This window comes from Strongyloides ratti, scaffold srae_chrx_scaffold0000002 (genome assembly GCF_001040885.1).
Source record: "Strongyloides ratti genome assembly S_ratti_ED321, scaffold srae_chrx_scaffold0000002".
NCBI classification, from domain to species: domain Eukaryota; kingdom Metazoa; phylum Nematoda; class Chromadorea; order Rhabditida; family Strongyloididae; genus Strongyloides; species Strongyloides ratti.
The window spans coordinates 3,700,741-3,720,922 of record NW_020171510.1 but is presented as its reverse complement, the minus strand read 5'-3'; the positions used below and the strand labels follow the sequence as shown (position 1 = coordinate 3,720,922).

General features: G+C 22.7%; 5 protein-coding genes across 5 annotated transcripts; 2 read left to right on the top strand and 3 right to left on the bottom strand.

Annotated features, from left to right (window-relative positions):
* Window positions 1–1,141: 1,141 nt before the first annotated feature.
* Window positions 1,142–1,857, bottom strand: SRAE_X000180300 (Hypothetical protein; the record flags this gene model as incomplete). Its single annotated transcript, XM_024653096.1, has 2 exons — window positions 1,142–1,474; window positions 1,765–1,857. The coding sequence occupies 2 exons, from the start codon at window positions 1,855–1,857 to the stop codon at window positions 1,142–1,144; spliced, it is 426 nt and encodes a 141-aa protein (XP_024499273.1).
* Window positions 1,858–2,413: 556 nt separating this feature from the next.
* SRAE_X000180200 (Hypothetical protein) lies at window positions 2,414–3,184 on the bottom strand (the record flags this gene model as incomplete). Its single annotated transcript, XM_024653085.1, has 2 exons — window positions 2,414–2,705; window positions 2,829–3,184. 2 exons carry the CDS (start codon window positions 3,182–3,184, stop codon window positions 2,414–2,416), a joined length of 648 nt encoding a protein of 215 aa, XP_024499272.1.
* Window positions 3,185–3,298: 114 nt separating this feature from the next.
* SRAE_X000180100 (Hypothetical protein) lies at window positions 3,299–3,981 on the bottom strand (the record flags this gene model as incomplete). Its single annotated transcript, XM_024653074.1, has 2 exons — window positions 3,299–3,442; window positions 3,742–3,981. 2 exons carry the CDS (start codon window positions 3,979–3,981, stop codon window positions 3,299–3,301), a joined length of 384 nt encoding a protein of 127 aa, XP_024499271.1.
* A 4,262-nt stretch (window positions 3,982–8,243) lies between these two features.
* On the top strand, window positions 8,244–8,576 carry SRAE_X000180000 (Integrase, catalytic core domain and Ribonuclease H-like domain-containing protein; the record flags this gene model as incomplete). Its single annotated transcript, XM_024653063.1, has 1 exon — window positions 8,244–8,576. The coding sequence occupies one exon, from the start codon at window positions 8,244–8,246 to the stop codon at window positions 8,574–8,576; it is 333 nt and encodes a 110-aa protein (XP_024499270.1).
* A 4,245-nt stretch (window positions 8,577–12,821) lies between these two features.
* Window positions 12,822–13,697, top strand: SRAE_X000179900 (Transposase, ISXO2-like domain-containing protein; the record flags this gene model as incomplete). The annotated part of the gene is made up of 2 exons (XM_024653052.1): window positions 12,822–12,953; window positions 13,026–13,697. 2 exons carry the CDS (start codon window positions 12,822–12,824, stop codon window positions 13,695–13,697), a joined length of 804 nt encoding a protein of 267 aa, XP_024499269.1.
* Between the last annotated feature and the right edge of the window lie 6,485 nt (window positions 13,698–20,182).

Here is a 20,182-nt window from a genome sequence, read left to right as displayed (position 1 = left end):
TGCTTCTTCTTTCTCCATTAAGCGCTTTTCAACATTTTTTCAATAGTCTGGGTGTGAGCTTCACAATCAGAATTCACAAAGTGATAATTGTGACACACTTTTAGGTGAGTGAATCTCTAGTTTCTTCTTACATAATTCAATCTAAACTAGTTCTTGCTCCAGTAAAAAATCAACGGCTTTTTTTATGATTGATAATAATCTAAAAACGTTTATTTCTGCAAAAAAATTGCTAAATTTGGAAAAAAAATTTTAAGAAAAATAACTGTTAAAAAAAATTGATTTTCTCAATAACTTTTTTATCAAATAATCTAATTTTCTTATCATTTTATTTTTAACAAGTCAATTATCAAATTTCAAATGCTTTTTGATTAAATTTATCACTTTTTTTTATAATAATTACTATTTAAATTTTGGATACTTTTCGGTTATATCCCCACCACAAATTAAAATGAATGAAACTTACTTTAAAAATATTTTTTTTAGAAAAAAAAGCCTATCATATTTTCCATCTTGTTTTCTACAAGATGGATAAAAAAAAAATAAAAAAATTTATTAAAATTAAAAATAAAAAATTTAACAAAAAAAAAATTTTTTATTCGTTTAAAAAGGAATTAAACGATGCAATATCTCTCAATATTGCATCGAATTCTTTGGTTTTATTCCTTTTTCTCCATGTAAATTCATACATGTACCCATTGAGCATACTACGGTGGGTTCCGTTGTGGCGTCGGTTTCTTTCCTTTACCGATTTCCAGACTCTTTCGATACTCTGAGTATGATCATTTGTAAGTAGATCTACAAAATGATATTTGTGATTCACTTGCAAATGTTCAAACCCAGAATCTCTTACTTGGAAATACCCCTTCTACATGTCAGACATGATTAAAGTTTCTGGCGCCACCCTTCTTTTCTGCATCTCCAGAAGCGTAGCAGAGCTTCTATCTGGAACGACCTCCACGAAGCAATGCTTTGTTTCTCTGCAGATGCCTCCAAAACACCACTGCTGCTGAAGAACGCGGTCACAGTGGTTTTTCCGCTTGACGAATAAAGTTTCGTCAACTTCCACGATTTTCTCTTTGCTTCCAATAGAATTCTGTTTTCGGGTCTCCATAAACATGCATACCTTTCCGAGGTAGTTGTTCTAATCCACAGTCGTAGAAGGATTCATTTCAAGCTTCTTCTTGCAGAAGTCCATTGAAGATCGTTGTTCCTCCCAGCTATGAATAAATATGGCAGCTGTTGGGAAGGAGAGCCTGGTATCTTGAAACCAGGTTCCAATTCTTATTCCGCATTCTTCTCTACATTCTTTAATGTAGCATCTCCAACGAATATATTTTCCAAACTCCATTTTCATTTGGTGTTCCTTGCTACATTCTTTTTCTTCGGGAATTATTCCTTTTATTTGGAAAAATTTGGCAGCAGCTTTTTCATCAGCAAGTTTAGCAGATAAAGTTAAAAAATTCATTATTATAATCTAAAAATAAAAAATTTAAATTTATCATATATTAAAAAAAAAATGACTCAAATATAAAATCTCATCATGTTTTCCATTATTATTAGTTAATATTTAAAAAAAGTTTATTTATGATTTATGCTTTATTTAAGTCCATTCTATTTCTTTTATGTAATTAAGATTTTATTTGAAAAAATTTTATTAATTATCAAGTACTTTCTATCATTTTAATTTGAGGGGTATAACAGAATAGTACCTGGATTTCTTTTAATTAGTAACTTTGGTATTTTTCTACTTAAAAAAACTAATACTTGTTCAACATTATTTATAAATTGAGACGCATAACCTCCAATACATTGTTCTCTACTATTAGAAGTTATACAAAGTTTTAATTCAAGATCCATTTGCAAAATGGTATTTTTTTACCCATTTGTTCACACAACATTTTATATTCTTTCTCTACTTCATCATTTCATACAATTTTTTTTATCAGATGAGCTTTTTGTTAATTTTAACAAGTTTAGAATTTTATCAGTAAATCTGGGCATTGTTTCTCTGAAATAAGAAACACTAGCAATCACTCCTATAAATTGCTTAACAATTACCGGTTTTTTATTTATTTAATAAATCATTAAGTGACAATAGGTAGATAATAAAATAAAATTTTAAAATCATACTAATAAAACATTTACTTAAACATTTTTAATTACACTTTGGATGAACTCATTCTATTTAGCTCCCAAAATTCTTATATCAGGTTGGATAATTCTTCCAGTAGCATCTATAATACGGTCATCAATAAAAATTTTTTCTTTAACATTCTCTGGCATGATGTTGGATTTCCTAAATGCTTCCATAATTGTTGTAACTTGGTTAATCTTGCCATTAAATAAGACTCGTCGAAAACAACTTAGAAGCTATATTTGGGTTAAACACAGTAGACAAAAGCAACATTTCTATTCAGATAGCATTACTTAAAGTTGTGTACTTAATTCCTATAGGAACTAAACTTGCAGCAGTTGGTAAGAAAATAATATTTGGGTAATAACTCAATCTTAATCCGAATCTTTCTAAGTGAAAATCTTTAACAACACGCAATTGACAGTAATCATAAATTCGATAAGTTATTATTGGAAATACTTTTTGGCACCTAGTCAGAGTTAAAACGACAGTTTTTTGATCACTTACCTTGATTTTTATTTGAAAGTCAGTAAATAGTTTTCTAATTTGTTCTTTCTTATCTTCAGGTACTCTAGACACTATTTTATTTAAATTTGTTCATAATAATAAGGAAATAGAGACTAATTTGATAATAGTTTCTTGTATTGACTCAGGACGACCAGATTAGATTAATCTTTTATAAATTAGTTCTAACGCTTTCATAGGATTAAAAACCTTTGGTTTATATTCATTGATAATTTTCTTTAAATTGTTGACAGCTTCTTTTGTATCAAAGAATTTATTATAAATTGATCTTAAAACTCTTCTGTGGAAGCTTCCTTTAATACCAGTTGAAATGTTACTAATATCTGCTACAAAATAACTTGGAATTTTATTGAATGTCATATTTCTACAATTTATCGTTTTTATATCCAACATCATTTGAGTGAGGTTGTAAATGTTCTGATTTATTGTTTCTATGGTTTGTTCCATCATACTTATAGATTGATTTACTTTATCTATATTCCTTTCTAATTTAGTTATTCTTCCAGTTAATTGATCAATTGACATTAATACGATACTGGTATTATGCATTGCCAAACTTTTGTTTTGACTTGGTATTTCATTAACCAAGGTATTCAATTTTTGTTTTTAACTTTCACCATTATATAATCTGTCCATCACTTAAGAAGACTGATCACTGATTTTATTTTCATCAATTGATGACTGATCATCATCTTTGTCATCAATATTAAGTTGATTATAAAAATCTTCCCTCATCGAAGAATCTTCAATTGAATTTTTAAGCATCATTTTTCCACTTCGTAACTTTATTTATAGAGTCCAGTAAAATTTTAAAGTAATTTGGCTGGAGTAAACCTACGAAGATAGAAAATATATATATATAATATTTTATTTTATCATAAAATAAAGACCTCTTTTACCTCAAACCTTTTTCTTTATATATTGTTATAGATTCATTTAATTCTTTAAGTGATTGTTTTTGTGAATTAAAATCTTTTTTACTTTATTTCTTACTTTTTGTTATTTTTTCTTTCTTTGAAAAACTGGCAGTATAAATTGGTGTTGAATTTATAAAAAGATTGTTTTCTATTTGGAAGACTAACAGTAGAAGTTGGTATAAAATTTATTGAGGAAACATCCTGTTCATTTACTGCGGATTCATCTAGCATATTAATAAATTTTTTATATTCTTTAACATCAAAGTTATTTAAAGCTAATTTAGAAATTTTTTTTAGAGGATTCAATAATGACAGAATAAATAAAGTTATTCCTAAATTAGTATCCAAATTGTGGTGTTTGACAAATTGTAATAAGCTGATCAAAATATTTTCTAAAACTGGCATGACATTTGAATTTAACCAGGAATTGTACTTTTTCTGACAATATTTAATTAGTCATTGAATTTATCAAACCATTTCTTACAGCATCTGGATCTATTTCTTTTAATTTATATTCAATAAATATATCTAACGTTCTAGCAGCAACATTTACAGCTTCAATATATTAAGATGCATTGCAAGCTTTTGATAAGCTTTCAGAAATAGCACATATATTCATAATTATGTGTTAATGTAGGATGATAATATATTTTTTCAAAGCTTTAGTTATATTAATTTACTAGAATATGTAATTATTTCTTTTGTCAACAAATTTTTCTTCCCATACTATCAAATATTGGTGATTTGGCATAAAATTTGATTTTCATTCTCTAAATAACAATAATTTTTAAAATGAACATAAAATCATTTAAAAATTTCAATTTTGAAAAAAATTTTGATTAATAAAACAAGTAAAAATAATTAAAGGCATCAAGTTTAGAAACATTTTATTTTAATATTTAAAAATAAAAAATATAAACATTAAAAATTATTTAAAGTTATTTTATTAGCTAATATAATATTATTTCTTCCCTAATAAATTCTCTTCCTTTTAAAATTTTTCTGGTTGGAACTTTTGAAACATGAAGAAGTAGATAATAAAGGTTTCGACTACTCCTTCAAAGTTGAAGTGATTTTACAATTGTGTTACATTTTATCCACTTAATTATAGTATTTTTTAACATTAATTTTCAAATATGGCATTTTTTTAATGTAAAAAGCATATCTATTATTCATATTATCTCGAAAATATATATCATTAGTTATTGCTGTAGTTTTGCTATAATTTTGAATTTGTAACTCGAGTTCCTCTTTTGAAAATATGTCATTTAGAATCTTTTTCAAATGTTATACAAAGGCATAGTAAATTATTTCTATTATAAAATTTAGTAATTCGTTGGAAACAATTTCAAATTTATTCAAAATTGATTAAATAACCTTTTCTCTTTATCAATCTCTCTTTTTCCAATTCACAAAGTTCTTCAAATTCTTTTTGTATATGATTAAAAATTGATTCACCTGTTGAAATATTTCATAAACATTCAATCATTAAAACTGGTTTCTTTAACTTTCTTAGATTCGTTAAAATTTCTTATAAATAATAAAATAAAATATTAAATTTCTGGTGGTGTAATTTACATTATTAAAAATTTTACTTGAATATACAACTGATAACTTTCAATAATCATTAAAAATTCATTGTTTTTGGTAAAAAATATTTTGAAAACTATTTAAATCTTGACATTTTGGCTAAAAAAAATGATAGAAACCTAGATTACAATATGTAACATTACTTTAAATTTTATAAAAGTTTTTAACAATTAACATAAAAGTAGAAAAGCATTCTTTTCTTCACGGAAATTTGCTAGAACACACAAACTAAAAATAATTAAAAAAAAATTTTATGAATTAGTATAGTTTAATTCAATGTACCTGTAAACATTATATATAAAATTGACAAAACTTTTATTTTTTTTTCTTTTCAGTAACTTTCAATAAATTATATTTTTTTTGCGATCTTTGAAACATGCTTACTGCACTTTTTAAAATAACATTGTTTTTATTTGTAATTGCTTCATTGTATCTTGCTGTCAATAGGCTATTATTAATTAAAATAACTTTCAATTTTTTAAAAAATGATATATTAACATTTTTATCATTAAGAACTTGACATAAAAAACTATTGTCATTATGTTCTTAAGATAATAATGTAAAAATTGGTTAACTGTTTGATTTATGTTTTTAGAATTATTTAATTCTTCTTCTAAGAAATTGTTTCTCGACATCTTAACAGATTCTTGATTTTTACATCTGTTAAGCGAACTATTACTTACATCATATTCATCAATCGTTCCATTAATTGTTTCGTTGTTTTCAATTGTGTTCATTGTAGTGTTTTTGCTGTATAAACCACTGTCGCTTATTGTTGTTAAATTTAAAAAATTAATTTTTTTCATTGTTCTTTTTTCCATCTGAGTATTCAATGGTGACATACAAGAAATTGTTCTATTATTAATAGTTTTTCCATAAGATTCGTTTGCAAACTATAGTTATTTAAAGTATTTGAATTTTGACAATTCATATCATCGTATTCTAGCAAGGTTTCATCAACATTCATGCTTCTGAAACTAGGTTTTTGAAATAGTAAAAAATATAACACTCTTATGATCATCTAATAAAGGTTATTTTGGCTTTTGTTCAGCTACTACCTCTTTTCGGAGGTAATTAGCTTTTTTTTACAAAATGCGCTGTATATATTAGTTATTTATTTATAAATAATAGATAAATAAAGAAAAGGGAAAAGAATGAAAAAGAAATTAAAAATTAAATTTTTTTCAGTTTTATTTAAATTTTCTTGCTATTTATATCTTATTTTAATGGTCGGTGTTCTGGTTATTACGACACGTGGAATAAAAGAAAAAATAAGTTTAATTTTAGAGTCACTGACGTACTAAAATTTCTTTGGGAAAATTTCAATATTATACATATGTATAATTTTTTTTTAAAATTACAATAATAATTTAATAAAAATTTTCATACTAAATATAACAAATAGATAAAAAGTTAATAAGTTAAGAATTATTGTAAACGTTTTATTTATACAATCAACACTAAACAATAAACATTATATAAATAATATAGCTTAAGACTGACTCTTTCAACAGTTGAGAAGCTTTTTATATGCTTGGGTAAAAGCAGTGCTTTACATCCTTCGGAAAAGCATTAGTTTTAATGCTTTTAACCATATTTGACATAAAAAAATAGAAAAAAGCTATAGAAGGAAAAGAAAAAAAAATTTTAATATATATTATTTCAACTGGAACATGAAAAATATATCATATTAATTAATAATTCCTGTTAAAACATCATTAATAACGATAATTCATTAATAACATTGTTCTGTTTACATATTTAATATTCTTGTTTATATATATATAATTCCTTATTAATAATGTTTTTATGAATATTACCTTTTCAATCATTATATTTTCTTACTTTTAACTTTTCTGAATACCTCCTTATTCATAAAGTTACCTATCATCATATTCCTTGCAATTATGTTAATTAGTCAAATTTAATAACTTAATAATTATATTTTAATTTTTATAATGTTTACCGCTTATCTTTCCGTCTATGGCATTATATTTACGTATTTGTAGCTTTTTAACAATTTTTATTCCATACTAATCACCCTATTCATACCCAACTTTAACACTTCGAAACAGCCATTTGAAACATTCAATTATAAATTCTTTCAAGATTCACTTTTTTTTGACTAATTATTATGTTAACTCTCACATATTTAGTCTATTTCTGTACTTATATGGTTACCAACCAACATTTCTAAAAGATCATTTTTACTACCTTAAGTGATAATTTAAATAGATTGGTTGAGTATTATTTTACTTCCAATTATATACTTTATATATTTAAAAAATATATCAAATTTGGCTTAAAAGTATGATATAGAATGTTAATTTTAATTATCAGTTACCTTATATACACTTTTTGGTACTGTTCTGTTATATCTCTCCCAAATTAAAATGATAGAAAGTACTTGATAATTAATAAAATTTTTTCAAATAAAATCTAAATTACATAAAAGAAATAGAATGGACTTAAATAAAGCACAAATCATAAATAAACTTTTTTTTAAATATTAACTAATAATAATAGGAAACATGATGGGATTTGTTATTTGAGTCATTTTTTTTTCGTTTTATGATAAAAATTAATGATGAATTTAATTTTTTTTATTCATCTTATAGAAAAGAAGATGGAGAATCTGATAGACCTATTTATTTTTTAAAAAAAATATTTTTTATATAAGTTTCTATCATTTTAAGCCAAAAAAAGGTATAACAGAATAGTACCAAATTAATAATAAATAGTTATTTTTTTATTAAAGATAATAATATAAACTGTGCTATAATATAAATACTACATTTTTAATAATAATTAACATATAAGATATTTAAATTTATTCTCACTTTCCCTTTTCACTCTAAGTTTCCTTCATGATACTATTATCTTCAATTTTTTTTTTTTAATATAAGTTGATTGGTGAGGAAAGAACAAAAATAGAAATTAAAACTATATGTAGAAGGTTACGAGAATTAATAAATAATTGTCAAATATGCTTAGAAGAAAATACACTACGCAGATGTAAACCAAAGTTTGTCGATGTGGAGCAATCATTAGATAAAATTTATATTAATATAACGGAGATGACGGAAAAAAAAATTGTAGCAGCAATTGATTCATTTTCGAATCTACTTACTGTTCAAATAATCAAGTCTGGATCTGGGGAAGAAGTGAAACAGTTTTTGGTGAAAAAAATAGAATGTAAATATGGTCTACCAAGAGCTATACATTCTGATAATGCCAAAATATTTACATGTGGTGCTGTGAAACATTATTGTAAAGAAAAAAATATACTTCAAAGTTTTAGTGAAAAATATTCACACTGCACAAATCATAAAATAGAAAGAGCTTTTTCAACTTTTCAACTTGCAATAAGAAAAGTTAGAAAAAGAAAGTGGGAATATGAGTTGGATTAAGAAATTACCAATAATAGTTTATAATATAAATTCAATGAATTTTAAAGATGAAAATTATAGACTTTTAGATTTAATATTTATTTATCATGTAAGAGTAGATATCGACAACAAACATAACGTATCATTGAGACAACAACAAGATACTAAAAGTTACCATATGATTCAAAGAAAAATTAATAAGTTAAGAACGAAACAAGTTGTTATAAAAAATACAATGAAAAAAAGGAAATTGGATAGACAAAACACGTTGGGTAAAGTAGTTGAAATAAAAAATTCTGAAAGTGACTATACTTTTATGATAGTACAAAGTAAAATAGATAAAAGATGTTGACAAATAGGTCTTCTAGAAAAAATAAGATCAGTAACCGATTCAGAGATAACTAGATCTTTAAAAGTTGGTGGAACGGGAGAGAAAAAAATTGAAGATAATAGTATAATGAAGGGAACTTAAAGAGAGGAGAGAAAGTGAGAATAAATTTAAATATCTTTTATGTTAATTATTATTAAAAATGATAGTATTTATATTAAAGCCTAGTTTATATTATTATCTTTAATAAAAAAATAACTTAAATTTATTTTTATTTTTATTTTTTTTTATCCAACTTGTATAAAAAAAGATGGAGAATCTAATAGGCTTGTTTTTTTATTTTAAAAAAAAATATTTTTAAGTCAAGTTTCTATCATTTAAATTTGGGTGAGGGTATATAACAGAATAGTACCCACTTTTTAAATATATCAATGCTGACTCTGATAATATAGGTTAAACGTTAATCACTTTTGTTAAGTATTACATAGTTATCATTATCTATATATTACAATTAATATATGTATTATACATGTGTATTATTATACATATACCTATATATATACATGAATTACCATGAAACACTTTTTTTTTTATACTTATGAAAATTAACATTTTTCTGAAAAAAAAACTTTTCATATATATTAATTCAACTGTAACACGAAAAATAATTAAATTAATTGATTTAGAACTTGAAATACAGAAAAACACAGAATACTATAAAAAAAAATTGTATTCAACAATTTCGAAATTACACAACTATACTACAAAAAAACAGAGATTCCAATTTTTTTGACCAGCTTAGCAAGAGATTTTTTCATTTTGTAAATAAATTAATTAGAAGGCATTTAATTAAATACAGACCTACGATTTAATGGAGAAATAAATTCATAGATGGTTGAAGTGTCATTGGAAGATGGGGAAGAGGGAGAAGAATCTTCACCTCCCACTTTTTTTTACGATGCCGTCTAGAATAGTAAACGATACACGAGAGAAGAAGAACGACAGTCACTACCAATGATACAGCAACAACCTTTATGTAAACGTTTTATTGATACAATAAACATTATATAAGAATATAGATTAAGACTGACTCTTTAAACAGTCGAAGTGTCTTTTATATGTCTGGGTAAAGGCGGTGCTTTGCATAAATTTTTAATAAAAATTTTATTTAAAAATCTACTAACAACTTTTTAATTTTATTTTAATATTTGCTTTTAAATTTTTTACATGATAATTCTGTTTCTTATGTAAAAATTGTTTTTTAAATTTGAATATAATAAAAAATTTATGTTTAAACTTTTTTTTAATTTTTTATAATTTTTATTAACTAGTAAATGCTACCTTTATTATATATTTAATTAAATTGTTTTAAACTTTTTAAATACATTTTTTTTTAATTTTTACTAATTAACTGCGCCAGTAACTTGAAAAGAGATCTTATATTTCTAGTAAAATAAAACTTTTTATAGTTTTTCATTCCATTCATGTCATTGGAGTCACGAAAAGTTTAGATTAAAATTTACACAGCACGTTTTAAATATTTTTCTATTGAAAGAAAGTTTTTTTGACAAATTAATTAAATTATCAATGAGAAACAAATACAATAGAGATTCAAGATTATTAATGGAACATTAAAATTGTAAAAAAAATATTAAACAAGAGTTAAATATCGTAAGTACTTTATAGTATTAGGTTGGTGAATAAGTTTGTCCGTTTTTTTATTTTATCATTTTATGTTCTTTTACAAAGTATGTTTTATTCAGTGTTATATATTATTGTGTAGTTTTTTTTTCGTTTTTATAATATAGTATTAACTAAGTAACTTTTTGTTTTATAGAAAAAAATATAAATTATGCTTCAAGTTGATAAAAAAGAGTATTCCCGACATCTACTTTTGACCAAATTCAATCGTGGCTTCAGTGCAGCAAAGCGGCTTAAAATATTAGCTCAATCTATATAGATGGGTTCGTAGCCGAGAGAACTGCACAGAAATGGTTGCCCGCTTTATGAAAAACAACTTCAGCTTAACTGATTCACCTCGTTCTGGTCGTCTACTTGAATTTAACGTGGAACAACTGAAAGCACATCTTAAAAAAGATAGTTACCAATCATAACAAAAATTGGCAGAAAAGATGAATTGCACTTATCCAACCGTTTCAAAACATTTGGTAGAAATGAGAAAAGTGCAAAAATTTGATGCTTGGATTCCGCATGGTTAAAGGCAAGTCACAAAGATGATCAGGTGATTGCATGTTCTTCTTTGCTTGCATGTTATCAGCTTGCTTTCAAACAACGTCGACTATTTTTGAGCTTTATTGTGACTGGAGATAAAAAATGGTATCTGTATGTAAGCATGAAAAATTGTAATGAATGAATGAATAAAAACCAACAAGCAACACCACGTGTAAAACAAGATTTGCATCTTATCAAGTCAATGCTTTGTGTTGGATAGAAAATAAAAGACGTAATTTTTTGGGAATTGCTTGAAAAGAACACCACCATCAATGCAGAAGTTTACTGTCAGCAAATGCAACGCTTGGCTGAAACAGTTTGTCAAAAATGTCCAAATTCGCAATACGAGAATATTCTGCAGCGTGATAATGCTCGCCCACACGTAGCGAAAATGATGAAGGCCGTTTTCCAGGAGCTTAGCTAAAAAGTCTTTTAACGCTCACTATATTCTCCAAATCTTGCTTCATCGGATTATCATTTGTTTTGCTCACTTTCGAATACGTTACGTAGAGTTTCATTCAACAATGACCAAGATTTGCAGTTATAGCTTGAAAATTGATTCACGTCAAAAAAGATGGAATTTTATAAACGTGGAATTGAGAAACTTTCTAAACGATGACAAGAAGTAATTGATAAGAAAGGAGAATATTTAATCGATTAATTGTTTTTTATATTTCTGAAAAAATAAAGTTTTTGTAATTCAAAGAACAGCACAAACTTATTTACTAATCCAAAATTTTATTTTAATAATATTTTAGAAAATTCCTTTTTCGTCTTGGTGAACAATTAACAAGTGTTAGTATTTTAACAATTTTTAACAATAATTTAATTATATTTACCAAGTTTGTACCAAAAAAATTGTTTTATTTCTACAAATTATAAGCACATTTACCAAAAATAGAAAAAACAAGGAATGAAATTGAAAAAATTGTTGAAAAGATGAATATCTTATATTGCGAATTTAAAAATCAAATTAAAGATAAATATCATTTATCATAAAAAAAAACTATGTAAGTATAATTTTAATATACATTTAATTCTATTTTAGCTATTTACATAGACTTAAAAAGTAATCTTATTATGAATATTAAATACGTTAAAAATATACAATGTTTTATTATTTATTTCAAGAAAATGGAAGATGAAATGATTAAATAAAATTTAGTGTTTAGCATTATTGTAATTATTTCAAGCAAATCACTTAAAAAAATATTTGAAATCTATTTTGTATAAAATGTAAGATAATTTGATTAAATCTATAAAAAAATTTTAAGCTTATGATCTCAAGATTAATTGCAAGAAAGAATACAACAATACTTCTGAAGTTATTGTGCACAATAAGTAAATTAAAAATTAAAAAATTTTTTAAACAAAAGATTAGTACTACGTAATATTTTATTAAAAATCGGTGAATTTAAAAAAATACTGGTACTATTGGATTAGTTCCCACAAATTTTTAATTTCATATAATTTATTGATAATAAAAATATTTTTTGTATATAAATTAATATATTGGTAAGTGATATTGATATAAAAAAGTTAAAAAAAATTTTTTTTTTACTGATAAAAACGTAAATTAACAAATTTTTTGCATAAATAACCAAAAAAGCAAGAGAGACAAGAGGTATTTGATATTAGATTCATTTTTTATTAATTTTTGGAAGAAATTTACTAGTTTTTTTTATTTTTTAGTAAATTAATAAAAAATGAATGTTTATCAACTTTTTAAAGATATCCGAGATGAAACTGCAGCTATAAAATATCTTCAAAAACGTGGTTTAATTCCTGAAACAAAGAAATGCGAAAATAGCCATGAAATGAAACTTTCTTTCGGCGCAGTGATTAGATAGAGATGCAGTCTTAGAAGCTGCAGAAAACAAGTGGGAGTGCGAGTCGGAACGTGGTTTCAGGGAACCAGATTGCCACTGAAAACGGCAATTTTCTTCATTTATCATTGGGCAAATGAGGAAACGTCTGGGGAAAGAATGAAAAAAGAATTGGAGCTCGGTTCCTGCACGACTGTGGACTGGAACAGTCTTCTAAGGGAAGTGTGCCTTTTTATGGAGAAAAAGGACAAAAGTAAAATAGGAGGAAAGGGATTTACAGTGGAAGTGGATGAAACCCTGTTCGCCAGGAGGAAACATCATGCCGGAAGAATGCTGGGGCAGCAGTGGTGCTTCGGAGGGATTTGCAGGGAAACTAAGAAGTGTTTCGTAGAACCTGTGGCAGATAGATCTTTAGAAACGCTGATGGAGGTGCTGAAGCGAAGGGTTTACCCAGAAACCCTCATAATTTTTGATATGTGGAGGGGATACTTCCAAGTAGGTGCTTCTGGGTATGAGCATTTGAAAGTGAACCACAAGTACAATTTTGTGGATCCACTGACGAATGCTCATACCCAGAACATTGAAAGAGTCTGGAGGTCCGTGAAGGAGAGGTCCAAGAAGCATAATGGGACCTATAGGAGCATGTTGGAAGGATACATGCACGAGTTTACATGGAGGAAGAAAAATAAGGATAATGAATTTGAGTCCATTTTAAGGGACATTGTTATTTTCAATGATTTTCTAAATGAAGAATAAATTTTTTTAATTTTAATTTTTTTCTTTTTTTTTTTCAATTTTTTGTTTTTATTTTATTGGAAACATTTAGGGGTATTCATTTTTAAAAAAATTTTTTAATTTCGTTAATTTTTGAATAAATTATATACAAATTAAAAATTGGTGGGCATAGCATTAAATAGTACCGAAAAAGTTGCTACAAAACAAGTATATTTTAGAAATAGTATACATATTTCTAATAAGTTATATATACCTCAAAAAAGTTAAACATAAATTATTTGTTATCTGTGTTTTATTATATTAAATGGAGAATATTTTACAATGTTTTTTTTTGGTAAATAACGAAATTCTTCTTACAAGCCATGATAGCTCAGTTGGGAGAGCGTTAGACTGAAGATCTAAATGTCGCCGGTTCGATCCCGGCTCGTGGCATCTTTTTCATTTCTTTTATAAATCATCATATTTTTCATAAAATTTATATTTTAAATAACATTTTAAATGTATAATTTTTTGTTAAAAACACACAAAACATGACAATTTATACAAACATTATGAAAAAAATTTATTTATAATATTTTTGCAGTTATAATAATTATATTTGTATAAAGTTAGTTAATTTATCCTTTTAAAAAATATCGGAATAATCATATATCATGTAATTTACTAAGATAATTTATATATTATATTTATTTCTTAAACAAATTTTTAAAATAAAATAAATTATAACTTAATATAAAAAATTTTATCAAAGTATTTGAAATGTCATTTCAAATCATAAATACAAATTTATATATTCTAGATAGTTGACTCCAAATAAATTTTTAAAATGTTAAAAGTATGCTTATTAAAAAAATATTTAACCTTAATAATTAAACGTTTTAAGTAAAATGTAAATTATTTAGTGAAAAAACAAAAGATAAAATACAAAATTGATAATAAAAACATAATAGTAAGATATAACAAATATCACATTTTAATTTATATAAGTTTCACGTGTTAACAATTTCTAAAAAGAAAAATAAACTTTTATTATTAGAAATATACAAAAATTAAATTTATACTTATCATAATTCAAAATAATATTATTTATTTGTATAAACTATTAAAATTATGTAACTAATAAATTATGCTTTGGCTTTTTATTGTGTGAATTCATACATCTATTTAATAATGAACTCAAAAAATATACAATAATAAATATTATTTGAAAAATCATTAAAAATTTATTAAATTTTAAAATTTAAAAAGTTTGAACTATGTCCCATACCAGGCTCGAACTGGTGACCTTGGCATTGCTTAGTAAGGCACAATAACTTATAAGTACCACGCGCTAACCAACTGCGCTAATGGGGCTATTTCAGTGAATTTTTCACCTAAATTTGCCAATTTTTAAACTCTATATAATAGATGGAATCAACGACATAATGAAAAGATTTATATTATATAATATTAAGCTTTTTAAAAAACTTTTTAGATATTAAAAGAGATGAAGCATTTAATTATTTTTTTATCTAGTGTTATTAATTTTAAACGTTTATTTCGTTATTATAATTAAAAATTTTTATATTTTATGTGTTTTTTAATAATATTAAGATAAATTTTGTTTAATTATTAAATAACTTAAAACTATACAAATTTATAAGAAATAACATAAAAAATTACTTGTAATTATTGCAATTTTAGTTACAAATTTAATTTAAAATTATTTAATTCATTCATTAGACAAAATTTTACAACAAAAAATAATTCATCGTTAGTAATATTCAAGAATAAAAATAAAAAAATTGTACATTTATTTTTCTAATCAATTTTAATTATTTTAAATATTTTTAAATAGTTGAACGAGTCTAAAAATTTATTAACTTAACAATTAAAAAAAAAAAGTCCTTTTTCAAAATAGTTTTTTAGCCTCATCCCGGGCTCGAACCGAGGACCTTATGATTAGAAGTCATACATTCTATCCAACTGAACTAATGAGGCTTGATTCCGCAAGATCAGTTTAATACATTAATGAAAAAACGTATAAATTATTTTAATTTTAATTTTTTTAATACAAATTTTTTTAAAAATCGTTTATTCTATTTATTGTTATTTAATTTTTTTTAATATTTAAAAATTTAAAATAATTTTATTGCACTATTATAGCATTTATATTTAAAAAATAATACAAATTATTAATTAAAATTTTATTAAATAAATTTTTTTTTGTTGTTAAGTCAATAATTTTTGAAATCAATAGAAAAACAATAATAAAAAAAGCAAATAATTAATAAAAACACAACAAGGTTGTTAAATAAGTTTATATAATATTTGATAAAATAGAAAACTAAATGTATAAAAATAAGGTATTATAATAATGTTAATTTACTTACCAAAAATTTAGCCTTGATATCGTATATAAATAATTTATTCCTTTATTTAGTGGATTAATAATTATTAATATATCTTGAATTGTACATATTAAAATATATGAAATTACTAAATATTATGTTTAGTGATAATATTGACTTTGTTCTGTTACTTTTAATACTAATTTATAACAAATTGTTTATAATTTATACTTTAACAAATAAATAAATTTTCATATTGTTATTATCTAATTTATTTTATGTATTTTTGTTACTTTAATTCAAATACTGTTTTATTAATGCAATTTTTAACTTACAAAAAAAAAGTTTAAAAAATAGTTGTTTTAATTATTAGTAATCCACTAGATAAATTTTTAGATATAGTGAATATTACTATTTTAACTTTTTTTAGGATTATTGTAATTTCGTTAAATAAAACCGTTATTTTTTTTTAATATTATTGTTTCAAACACGCACAAATTTGTAAACACAATAAGAAATAAGAAATTTTATACAATTTTTTTAAAACATTTATGTTTTATAAAAATTAAAATATTTATTATAAAAATATAAAAACTTAACAAATATAAAAAAAGTTTAAATAAAATATAATAATTATTTAAATTAAGATTTTATAATTATATGCAAAAGTTTATATATATATATATATTTTTTAACATTTAATTTAACTAAATTAAATTTTTAAGCTTAAATTTTTTTTTCTATATTGTAAAAATTTCAAGTGTACAGCGTTGATGGTTAAGTGGTATAATTCTCGCCTGCCACGCGGGAGTCCCGGGTTCGATTCCCGGTCAACGCAATATTGTAACAAAATTTTTTTATTGTTTAACTTATATCTTATTATTTTTATTATAAAATTTCATAGCATTGTTATGGTTTTTAAATTATAAAAATTATTAAATAATTTTGATAATCTTAAGTTAAAAATGAATTTAACGATTCCCAATAAATTAATTATATCAAATAAATTTTGTACTCAAAATAGTTTCCATGATAATATATATACCTAGAAAAACGTTTATAAAAATAATTTATATTAAAAAATATGTTAATATCTAAAACGCGTGTTTTATATTTATAATTATTAGATTTTATAATTTTGTAACATAATTATTTTTGTAAATGTATTGTAAATTATAAATATGCAAATATTTGTTTTAATAAAATCTTTTATTATATTTAATAAAAATAATTTTTATAATAATTAAAATATTTGTAACGATTTGATTATAGTTTATTAAAAAAACAACAAAAAAATAAAAATTTATTAATGATTTAAAAAAAACTAACAAATTCTGCTTTTTTAAAATATTTAAAAATAAAAAAAGAAAAATAAATAAATTTTCAATTTTGAAATAAAACTTCGCCTGCACTTGAAAAATGAGATTTGAATAACAAGAACAACAATTTAAACAAAAAAAAATATAATATTTTTTTAAGCTTCAAAAAACATTTAAAAATTGTGATAAATTATATTATTTTATTAGTAGAAAGTTAAATAGCTGCTAAATTAAAATAGCGAAAAAAAGGTTAATATTTCCAAAACTTGTAAGAAACAAATTATTTTTTACCAATAATACTTATTAGTTTTATTTTTTTAAATCAGTTAGTCTTGTTTTTGTTTAAAAGTATAAAAAAATTATTTTACCAAAGTAAAAATTTAATTAATATCAATATTTGTATTCCAATAAAAAAAACAATACAAAAAAAATGATTAATTATACAATATATTTATAATTTTTGAACATAGTTTTAAATATTGTACAATTTTACAACAGTATATCAAATTATAAAATATCTTTTAAATGTTTCTCCTCTAAACGCTTTGACTTCTATAGCCTGCTAGTATATAAACTTCATTTTAAACTGGTACAATTATTTTATCAATGTAATCCAATTATTTTCTATAACAAACAATAGATGTAGAAATATGAACAATTTTTTTCCATTTTATCAATAGTTTGAGTGTTTTTAGTTTTAAGCAATACCTTATTGATATAACTAATATCTACCACATTTATCTAAATAGAAAATAAATTAAGTGTAGGTCAAAATTTTCACAAATTAAATCTTAATTATAATATCTACTTAATTTCTATGTCTTATTTTTTGTGAAGCTTTAGAGGAAATAAAAATTTACTTTTAAAATATAGAAAAAAATTATTTATTAAAGAATAATCAAAAGTTTATTAAAAATAAAATATAAATGTTTATCTTTAATAACAAAGCAATTCTAAGCATAAAATAAACACAAACAGCTTAAATATGCGTTTTTTTTAAATTAAAGTTAAATTAAACTTTTTAACAAAAATGTTTTTAAATAACAATTAAATAAATTACTTTTTAATTCAAAAAAGTTTAGTAAATAAATTTTTAAATAATATTTATTAAAATTTGTTTATAGTTTTAAAAATTTTTGATATATATTAGAATATTTTTTAAATAAAATAAAATTATTCATTAAAGAAAGTTTTTTTGTCGCGAGTGGGGTTCGAACCCACGCATCTTTCGATATTGGAACTTAAGTCCAACGCCTTAGACCGCTCGGCCATCGCGACATGGGAAACTTCTTACAAAACCCTATTTGGAAATGAACTTTTTTTACATTTCTACTTTTAAATATAATTTTTTTTATATTTTAAACTATTATTCTGACTGTTATTTTATAACATAAAATATTAAAATACTTAACAACTTGTAATGAAAAGATTGCTTAAATTTATTTGTTCAAGTTTATTTTAAATCTTAGTAAATAGTTATTTTTTTGATAATATAAACAACAATAATACTACATTTAATTTAATAAAAATATATATACCATTTATACCTTCATTGTATGTATTGTAGACGACAGATTTGATTTTATGTATAAGGAAAATAAAAAAAAAGATAAGAATTTTAAAATTATTAAGTTTAATTAAATATCTAAAATTTATTAATAAAAAACCAATAATATATTAATCTATAAAAATTCTTATATAAATATTTAAATAATAGATAAATTTAAAATTTTTTTGGAATAAAATATGTTGTTAATTTTTTTCTCTGACATAATATCAATTAAATTAATAAGAAAATATGTAAAATTAATCACAATATTTAAAATAAAATATTGTAAACATAAAAAAAAATAAAAATTTTAAAAACATTTAAATTGAGAATATGCAAATAATACAGATAATAAAGAATAAAAAAAAATATTTTTTTTTTCAGTAAAGTAACCTTATTCATAAAAACTAATAATAAATTACTGCTTAGAAAATTAATTAAAATAGTTTTTTTTTATAAAATAATTTGAGTTTATTTACTAATAATAATAAAACTGAAACTTTTAAATAAAATGACATTGTTATAAATAATATAAGTAGTTTTAATGATCTAAAAGATAATAAACATGGAATTAGTAAGAATAAAAGTAAGCAACATTAAATATTTTAATGTAAATTTTTTTCATTATTTAAAAATGTTTGAATATTTTTGAGATATATATAAAAATCGTAAGCGAAAAAAAAATTAAAAAATATTTTTTTTTTAAAATATAAGATAACTATAAATATTTTGAGAAATATTATGTTTTTTTAATTTCAATAATAATTTTATTTAAACTTTTTTTGATACGACAATAAAAAAAGATTTTAAAATATAAAAGAAAGGTTATATTTTAAAATTTGTTTCTTTTAAGTTGTCAATATAAATAACATTTTAAATTAAAAGTTTTTATATTATTGTTTGTTTTTTACTTTAAAACATATTGAATAGTAATTAAATTATTATTTTTTTATATTTTGATAATTTTTTTAATATAAATAATTATTAAACTATTATTGCTTTGTATAATTATTTTCCTTAAAAAAAAATTAAAACGTTTGATGTTTTTATATTTTTATTTTGATATTTTATTTTTCTTTTTTTAAAAAATTGTTTTTTTTAAAAAGTTATGAGACATTGAAAATTAAAAAAATTCAGAAAATTTTTAGCCTATCTTCAGAAGCTTATATCTTGCTTCAAAATTAATTTTTTCAACATGTTAATATGAAAAAGAAATTAATTGTGAAATGCACTCTTCGTAGACGACGAATTTCATTTTAGTGCAAACTACTAGTTTTTTTTAATATTCCATTTTTTTTTCCTTTTCGT